Here is a 17,024-nt window from a genome sequence, read left to right on the forward strand (position 1 = left end):
TGACTGCTGCTTCCATGGGTGTTGATTGTGGATCCAAGTAAAATGAAATCCTTGACAAGTTCAATCTTTTCCCCATTTATCATGATGTTGCTTATTGGTCCAGATGTGAGGATTTTTGTTTTCTTTATGTTAAAGTGTAATCCATATTGAAGGCTGTGGTCTTTATCTTCATCAGTAAGTGCTTCAAGTCCTCTTCACTTTCAGCAAGCAAGGTTATGTCATCTGCATAACGCAGGTTGTTAATGAGTCTTCCTCCAATCCTGATGCCCAGTTCTTCATATAGTACAGCTTCTCAAATTATTTGCTCAGCATACAGATTGAGTAAGTATTGTGAAAGGATACAGCCTTGACACACACCTTTCCTGACTTTAAACCACACAGTATCCCCTTGTTCTGTTTGAATGACTCCCTCATCATTTGTTATGATCCACACAGTCGAGTGCCTTTGTGTAGTCAGTAAAACACAGGTAAACATCTTTCTGGTATTCTCTGCTTTCAGCCAGGATCTATCTGACATCAGCAATGATATCCCTGTTTCTGCGTCCTCTTCTGGAATCCAGCTTGAATTTCTGGCAGTTCCCTGTCGATATATTGGTGCAGCTGCTTTTGAATGAGAGAATGCACTATAGAACACAATTCACACAAATCCACACTCTGTCCTGAGTGAGGTTTTGATTTCTCCTCTGGCTGAACACGGGGGAGCAGCACCTAGAGGAGCTGTGCTTTAGGCACTAAAGATGCAGCAGTGAACAAAGCAGACACAGACACCTGCTCTTATGGATCTGATTTTCTTAGTCTTTAACAGCAATAGATAACTCAGCACAGAGTGTCAATTTGTATGAATTGTGTTCTATCATGCATTCTCCTAATAGTAAATGGATTTAAAATTTTCTCTTCTAAAATTAAACAGGATGTAAGTCACTCAACAGAGCAGAAAAAAATCTAGTTTTTGTGATTTAATAATTGAAATGTTTGTTGTGATATGATTTTTTCACATGAGAATTAAGTCACCATCTTCTATTCATAAAATAGCCCAATTGCACTATACTGAATTAAAAAAAATTGACAAAGGATCTTATCAATGGTACACATTGGTCAATCCTTATAATATTTCTTGATTATACTCATTGAATTGCAGTATTGTTTTCCTCAAAAGTTGTCAGGCATAATGTGTTTATAAGCTTATAAAATCAAAGTCCAGTAGCTAGCTGGCAGTGACGTTACACAAATGTTCACTTCTCTATAAATACTACATGAATGTAACTTACGATTTCAGAAGTTACCAGGAGGTCTTGGCCATGATCGGTTCTTCTTTTCCAACTTCTGCAGCAGTTTTTGCCCTACTTGCCCTGAATGTCAGTGCCCTGGACACTTTCCTAGCTGCAGTGTATGAACATGCTATCATATTGCCAAACAAAGCAGAAACACCCGTTTCTCAGGAAGATGCCTTGCTCCTGATGAACAAGAATATAGATATTCTGGAGAAAGCGATTACAGAGGCAGCTGAGAAGGTATTCTTTTATTTCTGCTGGTCAGAATTTATGGGAAGGGCCTGAGAGCTGGTAGAAGATTTTTGTTGTTGTGTGCCATTGAGTCGATTACGACCATAGTGACCCTATAGGGCAGAGGAGAACTGCCCCATAGGGTTTCTTAGGCTGAAATCTTTACGGGAGCAGATCACCAGCTCTTTTATCTTGTGGAGCGACTGGTGGGCTCAAACTGCCAACCTTTGAGTTAGCAGCCAAGCACTTAATCATTGCATCACCAGGGCTCCATGGTGTTGAATTATCTAGGCTGTACATGGAGGGATAGTTTTGATTTGACTTACTTTGAACAGGGCGCTCAAATCATTGTGACTCCAGAAGATGCACTTTATGGATGGGACTTTACTCGGGAAACCATTTTTCCTTATCTGGAGAATATCCCAGACCCTCAGGTGAACTGGATTCCATGTCAAGATACCCACAGGTATTTTAACTCTCTTGGTGGTTTGTACAAAAGTTCTGTGATTCTTTAAAATGCACATATTAGTCAAAGCAGAATGATTCATACTGAATTATCACGTATGTGGTATATGTGATGGTTATATCAATCTGGCATTTGTTAGATGCAAAAGAAAACAGATACCATTTAACAGTCTTTTATGATTTAATATCTTTATTAAAATTAGGGAAAATATGTAAACAGATTATTTATTACTAGGAAAACTCAGGGGAAGAAGATCTCATGGATGCAAGTAGGGTCTTAATTTCTGAAACGGAGATGAGGAGGACCCAGCAAAGGAGACAGAGCATAGTAGGCAGCGAGTAGGAGAATCATGAGAAGGTGGGGTCAAGGAAGCCAGATGAAGTGTTTCCAGGAGGAAGGTATGGTTAACTATATCAACTGCTGCAAATAAGTCAAGTAAGACTAGAACAGGTAAGATGTAGATGTCATCATTGGCTTTAATAAGACTTGTCAGGGGGTATGGTAAAGAAGAAAGCTGATTGGAGAGCTTCAAGGAAGAACCGGAAAGGAGAAATTAGGAGTAGCCAGATGAACAGCTCTTTCAAGTAGTTTTGCTATAAGAGAAGCTGAGAAATGGAGCAATATTTGAAGGGATATGTGGAGCCAAGAGAGGTATTTTATTTCATTTAATATAGTTTAATTTTATATTATTTTATTTGTTATTTAATTTATTTCATTTTATTACATTTATGTTACTTACTTAATTTTGTTTCATTTTATTACCTGTGTTACTTAATTTAATTATTTTATTAAGAAGAGAGCTACTAGAGCATGTTTGCTTGCTGACCTCATTATTCAGTAGAGAGGAGACAACTGATGATATAGACAAGTGAATAGTGATTTGCTGGAGCCATAGATACAGTGTGGAATATCATCTGTGGCTTTTTCAGTGTGGTCCTTTTTATGAGTAGTTTTGATATCGACTTTAGTTACACTCAGGCTCATACTATTCTTATTGTTGTCTCTGTGTGAAATGACTAAAATACTTTTTGAAATTGAAATGTCTGTATTAAAACTTGATTTAGATTTGGTCACACACCGGTGCAAACAAGACTCAGTTGCTTGGCTAAGAACAATTCTGTCTATGTCTTGGTGAATATTGGGGACAAAAAGCCATGTAATTCTCGTGACTCCACATGCCCTTCCAATGGCTATTATCAATATAATACCAACGTGGTGTACGATACAGAGGGAAAACTGGTGGCACGTTACCATAAGGTAAGAAATAAAGCTCTCTATCCTAGCAATTGATTTCTTCAATTGTTCACCATTTGTTTATTTAATGCCTGACTCTGGAAGTTTCCAGATTGGTTAGGAAATTATAATATGTACAAACCAATTGAGATATAATGCAACATAATACGTGATTTTTTTTAAAAAAAAGTAATGAACCACAAAAAGGGTTTTGAAATAACTGTAGTAAAAAATAAATACTAAGAGAATTTTTGTGATTTGATAGAGAGCAAGGAAATTAACTTAAGTGAAACTGATTCATACAATTTTGAAAGCATTTTTATACCATTTTGATATTAAATGGTTTCCAGATTAAAGTCACCATAGTATCCTTTGTATTGATATTAAAAGTACCTATTTTATTAATTCCAGAAATAATCATCTCAATCTTGGACCTTTTCAATACCTTTCTGACAGGGCTCTGCCTACATTCTATTTCATATTAATTTTTTTTCTCAAATGACACTTTCTGTATTGTTTTCACAGAAATCTCTAGTAACATCTTGTTAAGTGCTGTTGAGTCAATTTTGACTCATAACAATCCCATGTGACAGAGTAGAACTGTTTCATAGCGTTTTCTAGGCTATAATCTCTACAGGAGCAAATAGCCAGGTCTTTCTCTCACAGAGCCACTGGGTGGATTTTTCCCAATTTCTTTTCATACATAATTAGATTTTCATTTTCTCTTTAGTATGTCTAATATAAGGAATAGAATATCAGCTCTTCCATTTTCTTGTTTTCAGTATTTGTATTACCTTTTAATGCAATTTATCTGCAATAATCATTTTAAGCCACACTGTAAATGTTGATGCCCTGATGGCATCGGAATTGACTCGACGGCAATGGGTTTTTTTTTTACTGACCCTGACTATCATATTAGGTTAGACTAGTTTTTCAAATTTATCTAGAAGGGATCAGGGAGAATTAGAGAAAATATTCCTCTCTGACATTAATTTTGAAAGCTGGGTGAGAGTCCTGAGATTACTTTGGGTGGAACACTGTAAACAGGGAGGTGGCATCCCTCATTCAATTAACAGATATTTACTGTGCATCTATTGTTTCTAGGTATCAGGGATTAAAAGAATAATACTTGTCTTCAGGCTCAAGAAACTGATAGTCTTTGGGGTGTATGGGGAAGTCTTTGGCTCTCAACTGAGAGAAAGAAAAGAGAGAGAGTGGGAGGGAAGTAGAGAAAGAGAGAGAAAGACATATGGTACAGACACATGTTGCTTATTCCTCCATGCTTTCCTTGGAAATTTACTCCCAATCCGCAGATTTATTCATTTCCCATGAGAGAGGAGCTTTCCTGCTGGTACCAAGCCTAAAGTCAAGCCTATTACTAAATTTGGAGAGTTGTTATACGTCACCTCTTCAAAAAACAAACTTTCACTGGTTTTGTTCTATGCATTTGTTATAGTACCACCTCTACTCTGAGCCTCAGTTTGATGTCCCTAAAAAGCCGGAGTTGGTGACTTTCAACACTTCTTTTGGGAGATTTGGCATTTTCACCTGCTTTGATATACTCTTCCATGATCCTGCTGTGACCCTGGTGGAAGGTTTCCAGGTGGACACCATCCTCTTCCCGACAGCTTGGATGAATGTTTTACCCCTTTTGACAGCTATTGAATTCCACTCAGCCTGGGCAATGGGAATGAGAGTTAATCTTCTTGTAGCCAACACACATCATGTCAGCCTAAATATGACAGGTAATTCATGGCAGGGTGATGCTTGCAGCTTGTAATTCTAAATACAGGGAAACAAATGCCTCAGCTATGACCTGTCTTAAGTTTTTGCCTCTTTGTTGGGATTCCTCACTGTTTATCATCTTCTCACCCTCAAAGCTAATGCTTGATGATAACAGGAATGGTTGTCTAAGAGCTTTAGGTGTATTATGTCATTTAATCTTCACAACAACTCTATGTGATGGATGTTATCATCCCAATTTTACAAATTAGAAAACTCAGACACAGAGAGTACAAATAACTTGCCACAGGCCACCAGCTAGTAAATGGCAAAGCAAAGCAGAGCAGAGATGTGCTCTAAAACACATTATACTAGCAAAGGGTAAAGGAGTATGTTACTGATCTGTTACTGTGTAATTAATTACCCTAAAAGTTAGTGGCTTAAAACAAGAAGTATTTATTATCTCACAGTTTCAGCTGGTCAGGAATTTGGGAGTGGCATAGCTAGGAAGTTCTAGTTGAGGCTAGCTCATGACCTTACAGTCAAATGACATCTGAAGGTTTAACAGGGGCTGGAGGATCTGCTTCAAGGATTGCTTACCTGCTAGACTACTGGCTGGAGGCCTCAGATCCTCAGTGGCTGTTGGAAGGGGCCTTCATTTTCTTGATACTTGGGTCTTTCCATAGGGCTGTGTGGTGTATCCTCATGACATGGCAGTGGACTTCCTCCAGAGCAAGTGGTCTAAGAGAGAAAGAGAAACAAGGGAAACCAAGTTGTCTTTTATGATCTAGTCTGCAGTGGGATAGATCGCTTTTATATGTTCTTTCTCATCATGGTCTTGTAACTCCTACACAAGTGATTGGGTGGGACTATGCAAATAAGGTCATTGTGGCCCACCAAGGGGATTGGAGCCCTGGTGACGCAGTAGTTAAGAGCTATGGCTGCTAACCAAAAGGTCAGCAGTGCGAATCCACCAGCTGCTCCTTGGAAACCCTATGGGGCAGTTCTACTCTGTCCTATAGGGTCGCTATAAGGTCACTATAGGGTCCCTACGAGTTGGAATCAACTCGATGGCAACGGGTTTGTTTGTTTTTTTTTAAGGGGATTGGATAGCTTGCTAATAATGCAAATAAAATGGGGGTGAGACCATGCAAATAAGGTCTATGGAACCCTAATGAAGGGATTGGTGAATATGCCATCGTTAGGCCTAAAATGAGCCATCCCAGAGGTGGGAAGGAGAGTATCTCACCACCCCCAAGGAAGAAAAGCCAGGAGCAGAGTGTGTCTTTTGATCTCTGTGCTGAGTAGCTAGCTCCTGGAACCAGGAGACTGAGAGACAGAGAGAGAGAGAGAGAGAACTGTAACACCAAAGATGGTGAGAAGCAGCAGCAGAACCAGGAAACTGGCAGGAGATGGCCCAGCCCACAGAGCAAGAAAGCTGAGTGCCTTTGGGCAGATGGCTTGCTGGTGGAGTGCCTCTGGGCACTTGGTGAAGGTAGAGCCAAGTACCGAAGCTTACTGGTTGAGTGGGGTGCTTCTGAGTACTTATCTGCAGAGCTAAAATCTTTGCAAGACTTGCCTGAACAGGGCAGAGACTAAGGGGCCAAGGGCCAGAGACTTGCCTGCGGGCAGGGCTGAGGAGAGGCTGTCCTGATGGAAGGACTGTATCCTGAGCATTCCTGAACCTGAATTGTAACCTGTTAACTTCCCTAATAACCCCCATAATCATGAGTATTGTCTGTGAGTTCTGTGTGGCCATTGCAATGAATTATCGAACTTAGCTGAGAAGTAGAGTGCAGTGGGAGGGATGATTGGTGTAAGAATTGGTAAAGATGCGGGAAAAGAGGACTTATGCCTGACCTCCGCCTTGTAGGAATCAGCCTTGGGCTATTGATCTTGATTCTCCTTCCTCCTTGTGAAATTAGAGGAGGTCAGATGTCTCTGTCACTCCATTTTTACATAGTCACACAGTGTCACCTTCACTATGTTTTATTCATTAGCTGTGAGTCACTAAGTCCAGCCCACACTCAAGAGGAGAGGAATTAGATCACTGGAGAGACGAATGTTGAAGAATTTTTGGATATGTTTGAAAAACACCGCAGTTGAGAACGAGAGAGCATTTTGCATTATATTCACCCACCTTTCAGGAACTCCTGAACATAAAGCTTTTTATATTGAGTTTAATTTTCCACAATGCTAATAAATGATCCTATTATTTTAAGAGTTATTTGAAACAAGACTCCCAATTATCTATTTTAATCTCTTGCAACAGAAAGTAGTTAGATGTTCCATGTAACTAAAAGCCTATATGCTGTCTCCTTGTGACTAATATGCTTATATGATCACATGCCCAATTCTGATAGGAAAGCTGGTAGTGATGGTTTTTGTTGTTATTTTAAAAAGTCTTGTCTTCCATCCGCAGGGAGTGGCATCTATGCACCACACTCTCCCAAAGTGTATCATTATGATATGGAAACAGCATCTGGAAAGCTTCTTCTTTCAGAGGTGGATTCACACCCTCGCGTCTCTCCTGCCTACCCAGCAGCCATAAATTGGAGTGCCTACGCCAGGACCATCAAACCATTCCCAATACAGAAAAACACTTTTGGGGGATTTATTTCCCGTGATGAGTTCAACTTCACAGAACTTTATGAAAGTGCAGGAAATCTTACAGTCTGTCAAAAAGAGCTCTGCTGTCATTTAAGCTACAGAATGTTAGAAAAAGAGGAAAATGAAGTCTATGTTCTAGGAGCTTTTACAGGACTTCATGGACGAAGAAGACTAGAGTACTGGCAGGTAATCTCAGCTCAAGTGAAAAGTCTTGTTTAGGTGTCAGTGGATTCCAGGGTTAACTTTTCATTTTTGTCCCAGGGCACCAAGTGCTTTTTCTTGGCATGACTGCATGCACTGACAATATTACATGCATACACACACACATGCACACACGTGCACACACACACACACACACACATACACATACTCTGGGATGAATCAAATGACATTTATAATGGGAGTTAAGTATAATCAGATTGCTTGATTTGAGCACCTTTTTTTTTTTTTAATTAACCTGACCATGATATGCTGAGCTTCAATAAGAAGGCTTCCTTAACTAGCTTTGCTGACATGTCTGAATATAAACAATTTTATCTTTTAAAACCAAAAATGAGTAGGAATGTCAGTTTTATCTTAGTTTTTCTTATAATCAAATGCCCTAGTCTTTGTATTCCTTTCAAATGAAACGTTTTAAGATTGTAAGCTTATTATACAGTGTTGGCTATGAATTTGTATTTTCTTATAGTTTTTCTATAGTTACTTCTCCTAAAGAAAAAGAGATGTAGATCTGAGAGGGAGAGAGATTGAGAGAGAGAGAACAAAGGAAGCCAGGTCACCTTTTATGGAGTATGCAAAATTTTAATCCTCCTTTAGACTTCAGTACTACTGTTGCCCAAAGGCTTCCCTTTCCTTGGGCTAAAGGCCATCATCTGATATATGCCGAACTAATGGTTTCAGTCTAAACTAGATAACTGGATCCTCGCTTTCAATCCACATATTAGCCATGAAGTTGTTTCTCAAGTTGTCATTTCCAGTAAAGCAGGTAATTATAAGAAACATGATCCAAATCCCATGATCAAATTGAGAAAGCAAATAATTGCCTTCCTGTGATTGAAAATTAAGTTAGCAGTCCTAGTACCAATAACCTACTGGAGACATTGCATTTTCTTTATCTGTTCTACATAGGTATGCACAATGCTGAAATGCAAAACTGCTAATTTGACAACTTGCGGACAGCCAGTAGAAACTGCTTCGACAAGATTTGAAATGTTCTCCCTAAGTGGCACCTTTGAAACAAAGTATGTTTTTCCCGAAGTATTACTTAGTAAAATTCATCTGTCACCTGGAAAATTTGAGGTAGGAGGATTTTAAGAGGTTTTTCCATTTTATCTGTTTTGCAAAACAGGCAATGGCATCTGTATCAGTTAACTTGTGCTGTGTAACAACCTACCTTGAAATTTAATGGTTTTGACTAATAACCATTTATTTAGGCAAGATGTTTTTGGGTGGGCAATTTGAACTGGGTATCGCTAGGCTGCTCTTCTGGTCTGGGACGGCTTCAGTTGATCTTGGCTGGACTTGTTCATGCATCTGCCATCACCTGCTGCATTGATAGGGCTAGTTGGTTTGTGATGGCCTTCCTTGGACAGCTGGGATGATTAGGGCCACTCTTTCCACGTGGTCTGTCATCTTCCAAAAAACCTGGGCTTTTTCCCATGTCAGCTGAAGGATTCCACGAGCATCACAAGGGAAAGCTAACTATGTAAGTTCTTTTCAGGTCTCTATTTACCCTGTGTTTGCAAATATCTAATGGGCTTAACCAAGTCACAGGAACAATGTAGATTCAAGAGGTGGATTAATAAATGATACAGAGCTCTCTATGGGAAGAGCTGTAAAATCACATTGCAAAGGAGCATGGAAACAAGAATGGGAGGAATTCTGGGACTAGTTTTGCAATTTGCAGCAAGTAATTCTAAAGTGATAAGATATTTAGAACCTATGAGCTTGAGGCACCATTTATTGAAGAATGTTTCTTTATTTTTAATTTCCTTTGATCACTTGTGGAGCCAAAGAGAAAATCAGATATTTATTTCATAAATTATAGTGGCTATAACCAATTAATTAAAAAATTAAGCTGCTCTCAAATTAGGATTAAGATTCTCTAGGTTTACATGCTAGTACATGCATGTACACACACACACATACACAGCCTGCCAGTTTGGCCATTAATATCTTCTTTCAATTGTGGCAAACAATGGCAGGGTTCCAGCAGCTAGTGAGAAATCATTGTATGCTCTATAAAAGAAATATAGGATTTAATTTATCCAAGGATAGAGCAAGGAAGACTTTAAAATTTGAGATTTCTGATGGCTATATATCTGGGTAGTGTTATATCATACTTATAAAAGTCTTCAATTTTATGAAACCAGTTATTTTCATAAAATACAGTGTGGCCTTAAGGCTGTGGAGCCTTTGGAACAGCAATCCTTGACTGCCATAGAACTCAACTAGATAGAAACTCATGAGCAATTTGGGGCTGGAAAGTAAGCTTAACTGCCAAAGTGAGGGGTCTGGAACTGAAATCCAGTATTTAAAAGGTGGCTGGACTGGCATAAATAAGATAGATTAATTGAAAGTATTTGGAGTCATTTCAAGAAAGTGAGAGAAGGAAGAAGGGAGAGCAGGGTTCACACAGGGAAATTTAGGCAGGCATGAGCTCTGGACATATTAGTGCACTTTATCCTGTGAAGCTTATGGAGCACACTTCTACGCTGATACACACGGGGTCCAGTGAGTAGGCGTTGACTGGATAGCAAGTGGTTGGTACTTTCCTCAAAAAGGACCAAATAAAAGTAACCAATTCTTGATTTTTTTTTTTTTTGGTTCTTTCTTCTCCAGAGAACTTGCAGATACGACTCTTTTGTTAACTATTGTTTCCAGTGAGATCAGTTATAATACTGTGGAGTAGACGATAAGTTTTTTCTATCATTCATGCTAGTCATGTCTCCTTGACTGTTTCCCCAGTTCCCTTGACTGATGGACTCTCCATCATCAAACATTCATACATTGCCATACAGGATCACTTCTGCAGAGATATCAACACACTTATTGTGTATCCTTTCGTCTCCCTAGTTTTGTACTGAAAGGGTGGAGTATTACTGACCATGTTTACAAACGTGGGGGACAGCTTCATTTATCACCTTAGGCAAGTCTTGTGTATTATCAGAAGCACTGTCATAGTCTAGTTTTTGAAACTTATTAGTTGCATAACCCTGGGCAAGCCACTTAACCTCTCAATTTCCTTCCTGTAAAGTGGAGAGAATACCTTCCTCAATAACTGAGTGAGGTTCAACTACAATAATGTATGTCAAAGCACTTTGTGAAAAACCAAGTATTACATAAATATCAGGATGATTTTTAGGTACTTACTACAAAAAATTTACCTGGTTAACCAAGGTCACCAGCCAACTGGGAGGAAAAGACAGAAATAGGTGACATGTATTGAATATCTTGAAGTATAGGTCAATGTGCAGGAGGACTGAAGGAGTAAGAGGTCAGATCCCACTCCAGACTCACTAAATCCAATTTGCTGAGGATGGAACCTATATTTTTACAAGTCCTTCAGCTGATTATCATCGCTAAGAACCACTAGTTTAAGGGAATCATCAAAAAGGTCAAATTATATTTAGTATGCACTGCTTAAGAGGCCAGTAAATTGTATAGTATATTTCAGGAAAATTTCCAACAAGAAACTGGTAAAAATGTTAAGTTCTAGCTAGCACCTGAAAGCCAATCACTGATCTTGAGTAATTAATCCCATGAAGGCCAAAATAGAGAACATTTTAACAGAGAAAAGTGCCCAGAAAATATTCGTTTTTAACTTATTTTAAGCTTCCACTCAACTGTAATTTAAAATATAGCTCTGGTATTTTATTTTGTTCCTTTAAAGAAAAATTTAGTAAACAAGGAACAATTTATTAACAATGAACACTTAACAAACAATAAACAATGAATATTTAAAATTGTATTTTGTTCATTTAATTACTATCGAGTTGTGTGACTGACAACGTGTCAGGATCTGTGTCTTTGTGTATATGTGTTTACCACAATACTTATCTTCTAGGATATTTAATTATTTTCTTATTCCATTTATGATGTATATGAAGTATGTGCTTTCCCTGTTTCCATATTGTTCCCCATCCAAACTGTCTTTCCCACAACTGATGGATCCATTTGCTCGTTCTGTTTCTTGGCACACATTCCTTCTGTCATGGATTGAATTGTGTCCCCCCAAAATATGTGTCAGCTAGGCTAGGCCATGTTTCCCAGTATGGTGTGGTGTCCTTATTTTGTGATCTGATAATCCTATGTGTTGTAACTCCTAACCCCTGTGATGTTGATGTGTGCCCTGGTGGCACAGTGGTTAAGAGCTTGGTTGATAACCAAAAGGTCGGCAGTTGGAATCCACCAGTTGCTCTTTGGAAACCCTGTGGGGCAGTTCTACTCTGTCCTATAACATCGCTATGAGTTGGAATCGACTCGACGGCAACGGGTTTATGATGTTAGTGAGGCAGGATTAGAGGCAATTACATTAATGAGGCAGGACACAATCTACAGGATTAGGTTGTAACTTGAATCAGATCTCTTTTGAGATTTCTTGCTGAGAAATTAAAAAAAAAAAAAAAAAAGACCCAATTTGTGGCACTTGCCAATTTTCATGGTATAAATATTCCCACCATGACTAGTTTCAAGAATGGATGTAACCACTAGCTGACAAAGTTCCTGACAATTTAACAAACTGTGCACCACTGGTGCCAGCACACCACTGGTTCTAACCAAATTTGAGTAGGAAAGGAAGTTAACCTAGATCTGTCACACACGCTCCTGTCTCAGACTGTCACACACACTCCTGTCTCAGAACGAGCCTTTATTCTTTCAATTTCCACTTTCCACGGTGTCTCTGTTATACAGCCCCCAGGAGAGATTCCTAACTGCTCACCTTCTTGTGTCAGATTGTGTCCCACTCTGGGAAGCCGACCTGTCCAACTTTTGTTTCTCAGACCTCCTGAACATTTATCTGTTCCCCATGAATCAATTACCTTCTCTCTAATACACTGATTCATCTATTTATGTTTAGGATCTGCTCAGTTTCACCATTAAGTTTTAAACCTCTTGAGGAAAGGGTGATTATACCTCTCTAGTTCCTGATTCAATAGCCACAGCATGGACTCAAACATACTAATGGTAATGAAGATGGTGTAGGACCGGACAGTGTTTTGTTCTGTTATACATAAGGTTGCCAGGAGTCAGAGGTGACTCGAAGGCAAATAACAACAGTTTCTGATTATTTTGCATATAATTGGCCTCAATAATGATTTTTCATTAAGGATATATTTGATCATTGAAACTCAACTCTTGGACCATCTATAATCACTCTAGTCTTTATTACATATAAGATAGCTATTCCCTTCCTCTCCTGCCTGTTTCTCCCTCCTCAAGCAAGAGCTGCTTGGTCAACAATTGTATCTAGGATGGTTTCAAAATCATTAGTCTGCTTATAATGTGTATTTTAATAAAGCTGACAGTACTTTTCCAACTTTTCTTTTTCTTTAGGTACTAAAAGATGGGCGTTTGGTAAACAAGAATGGAACATCTGGACCTATCCTAACAGTGTCACTGTTTGGGAGGTGGTACACAAAGGACTTACTTTACAACTCAGGCAGGACCAGCAATTCAGCAAGAAGTTACCTACTAATATCCATATTATTAATGATCACAGCTTTGCAAAATATTGTGATGGCATAGGACATCTCTTTACCACATTTTTGTTTGTATCACATATTTTGCAATCAGGTTCCCACATTCACTATGAAACTTTGAAGACTAAGTAGTATAAACCAATAATTCCTAAATATTTTTTTCTCATCAAGGATTATTTTTAAGTATTACAGTATTTTGCCCCCTTTTGGCTACTCTGAAATGTTACAGTGTGGTATAATGAAAAGAACATAGATGTTTGGGTCAGACAAATGAGGGTCAAACCACAGCTCCAACCATGTGTGTCCATTGTGCAACCTTGTGTGTGCTTATGTATATGAGAGGGTGCAGAGAGAAGAGCTTTAGGCAGCAATTTCCAGGGCATTGTAAACATAGCTGGGCCCTTTGGAGAAAACAGTAATGATTGGAATTGAGAGAGTCATCACTGAATTCCCTTTGACATTAAAGACAATCTGAGCTCCCTAGTTTTCTGTGCTAATGATAAGGAGAAATTTCGTTCCAATCAGATGACAATGTTGATATTTTCTTAACAGTGTTAGTTGAGATGTGCTAGATGTACTAGAAGGGATGCCAGCTGTTCGTATCAGTGGAGACCTGGCCCAGGGCATTCATAGCCCTGAAGTGTCTAATCTGAGGGTTGTGGTATAATAGCCACAAATCCCACAACACAAAGATAGTCACTGTTAATAGTAATGCTGTTTTCAACAATGGGCAGTCTACTTTTTTCCAAATACACATATCCCATGCTACTTAAAATATAATAGTGTAGTTGTTATCAATCATTGTATGTAGATACTCTAAAAATTAAAAGAAATGCCTATGATTTTCCAGTTTTGTTTTTTCTGTGTCCAAAATAATTTTAAATTGAAACTTTTCCTTAAAAAAACACTATTGAACCATTTATGTTTTATCTTTATGTACTATTGTAAATCTACTCCTTATGAATTCAATTTACATATTCTATTAAAATGCACTGGGAAACTAAGACTACTTTGTTAATAAGTGGTTATAGCATTAAAAGAAAGGAATGGAGGTTAAATCACTTACTGTGCTTCATTTGGAGAAAAATTTATATGTTCCATGTGTCTCACCTTGGGCCATCAAAGATGGTAATTTTCAGAGTGATGAATGTGCACGTATCTATATAGTCCAAGTCACATAATCAACAAAATTGTGTGTTGTTTTGACTTAGGCAATGATATTTTAGCTCTGGAGTTTAAATTTTGACTGGACGTCAACACCTGACCCTTAACACATTGAGTAAGATACAAGCAAGGAGTTCCGCACAGATTCTTAGGGACAGTTCTTCCTCTGATTAAAGCTTACAGTTGTTAGCTGTGTCTCAATTGATTAACAGAAAAGAAAAAAAAAAAAAAAGACCAAGGAAAAAGGCAAGTATCAATAGGTCTAAGGAAGATAAATAGTACTCAGTGTACTCAGTTATAAAATTGGTTGCATCACAATGTTGTAACCCATCCTCTCCATAGCAGTTTTCACACACATATTTTATTTTACTAAACTTAACCCAAGCATAGTGTGATTTGACCGTAATTTAAGGAAATGCACTTGAGAGGAGCCCTTATTGCTCTTTTATTTCTAGATATTCTAATATTAGAGTCCAATTTCTTTGACAACCATCTTTCAGCCTCATGTTTAAGTTTCCTGTTAATCCTTGAGTTCCCTGTGGTTCTTGGGGGTAGTAAACAAAGCACTGGTTTTCTCCTGTTTGGCTTTCAACAGTCTTTGATAAGGAAAAATGGGAGTCTACTTATTTTCTAGAATTAAAAGTACACATTTGAATACATTTATCAATGTTGACTAGTGGACAAAAAAGCCTTTAGAAATTAAAAGCAGACATGGCATGCATATAAAAGATTTGATGTCCAGAATTTTATGAGGACACTTACTTGGTTACCAATTATAGGACAGGATTTTATTTTTGTTAATGTCCTGTTGACATTTTTGTTAATATTTTCCTTATCCAACTTGACATAAAATATATTTTTAGGTAGCTTTGTTGTTTGTCTTTGTCTTGTTCACCTGCATTTATGGTTTGCCCTTCTTTTATCTATAATTAAGAGGTCTGCTATAACCATGTCTAGGTTACACATAAGATTCCATTTACTAGAACAGAATCAGAAAAGGCAGAGTTAAAAGAAACCTAAGCCTTAATGAAAACTGCAGGAAAAGAATATATTTGTTTCTATCTATCTATCTGTCTATCTATCTAAAGAATGTGAGCTCTAAAATATTTATTTCTACACGGGTTAGTTTTGAACCCAGTCCATCTATCTCAAAACCCTGGCACTTACCCAAGACACAATACTGCCTACAGGCAAATGTAAAACAGCTACTTTTATGCTCCTGCTCCTGTGGAAATTTGTATACTTCATTGTTATAATAATCATCACATTTTATATATTTACCACTACACTGAGCTCCTTGTGGACTTAAATCATATTTATTCATCTTTGGTGTATTTCTAATGTGTAACACAGTGCCGAGAGCAAAGGTACTAAGTGAACTGAAAAAATTACTAAGAATATGGGGAAATAGGCAGTGCCTAGAATGGGTGTCTGCTCTGTATTTGGGACGTGATAGTTCTATAGATCCTAATGGATGAAATAAAAATGCATTTCATTGACTAAACCATACCTCCAATGTGACCCTTTATGAATTTAAAATTTAGGATGTGTAGAATATTGTCACTGAATTAATGATGAAAGCATTGTCAGTTTAAGATGTCAAGTATTCAATTGCTTATAAACATTCCTGGTGGGAGATATCTAATATAAATATTAATATAATATAATAATATTAATATAATATAAATAGGAGTAGGAAGTATATAGTATATAGTTTAAAAGCAAATGCATGCTTTACTGGAAAGTCCTAACTCATGCCTCAAAGCTAGAAACCAATTCATTGGACAAGCATCTCACTGATTCAAAAGTAATCTATGGCTCCCGGACACCCTTTTAGTGCAGTAATGAAGTCACTTCTGAAGTTCTCCCTTCAGCCAAAGATTAGACAGGCCCATTAAAAAAAAAAAAAAAGACTAAAGGGGCGCACCAGCCCAGCATCAAGGACTAGAAGGCAGGAGGGAACAGGAAAGCTGGTAATAGGGAACCCAAGGTCAAGAAGGGAGAGTGCTGACATGTCGTGGAAATGGAAACCAATGTCACAAAACAATATATGTAATAATTGTTTAATGAGAAGCTAGCTTGTTCTATAAACCTTCATCTAAAATACAATAATAAAAAAATAGTCTAATGGCATGAAAAAAGATAAAATGTTATATGCAAGAATAAAAGCTTTAAGAAAGAATGAAAAAGCTTCTCTGTGTAAGTGGAACAAATGTCAGAAAACTGGAAGGTCTTTAGAAATAATGCAAGTTTTTCTGCTGTCATTGTGATTTTAAGCCTTGATTCTCCCAGAAGGAGAAAGCCAGAATGTTTAGGGGCATCAGAAATTCTAGACCAAACTTTCTTATACTCAGGAACCTTTAGAGCTTCCTGTGGTCAGCATTTATTGCTTCTCTCTGCCCCATATCTTTTCTCCTCTCTTTCTTAAAGGAAACCTGTTGCATGTAGTTTGGTTGGGGGATCATCCCTTTTCAGTTCTAGGGGGTTTGATATACTGATCAGGCCTTGCTAATCACAGAATTGACCTGATGGGCAGAGAGATTCATTCAGGACTGAGCACCTGACTAAAGCCAGGCTAGTGAGAATCCTCCTAGGACTTTGATATAACTACTGGAAAAGAGACAG

The 17,024-nt window shown here is 38.0% G+C and overlaps 1 protein-coding gene across 1 annotated transcript; it reads left to right on the top strand.

The window, feature by feature from the left end:
- The first annotated feature begins 500 nt into the window (after positions 1-500).
- Positions 501-14,649, top strand: VNN2 (vanin 2). Its single transcript, XM_023730097.1, has 7 exons — positions 501-1,511; positions 1,838-1,968; positions 3,033-3,225; positions 4,658-4,946; positions 7,346-7,719; positions 8,662-8,832; positions 13,090-14,649. Exons 1-7 carry the CDS (start codon positions 1,254-1,256, stop codon positions 13,279-13,281), a joined length of 1,608 nt encoding a protein of 535 aa, XP_023585865.1. The 5' UTR covers positions 501-1,253; the 3' UTR covers positions 13,282-14,649.
- The last annotated feature ends 2,375 nt before the right edge of the window (positions 14,650-17,024 follow it).

Source organism: Trichechus manatus, unplaced genomic scaffold (assembly GCF_000243295.1).
Source record: "Trichechus manatus latirostris isolate Lorelei unplaced genomic scaffold, TriManLat1.0 scaffold00002, whole genome shotgun sequence".
Taxonomy (NCBI): Eukaryota; Metazoa; Chordata; class Mammalia; order Sirenia; family Trichechidae; genus Trichechus; species Trichechus manatus.

Coding starts and splice junctions, on each gene's coding strand:
- VNN2 (XM_023730097.1), top strand. CDS start 1,254: ATGAATGTAACTTACGATTTCAGAAGTTACCAGGAGGTCTTGGCCATG. Junction 1,512..1,837: donor TTACAGAGGCAGCTGAGAAG/GTATTCTTTTAT, acceptor TACTTTGAACAG/GGCGCTCAAATCATTGTGAC. Junction 3,226..4,657: donor TGGTGGCACGTTACCATAAG/GTAAGAAATAAA, acceptor CATTTGTTATAG/TACCACCTCTACTCTGAGCC.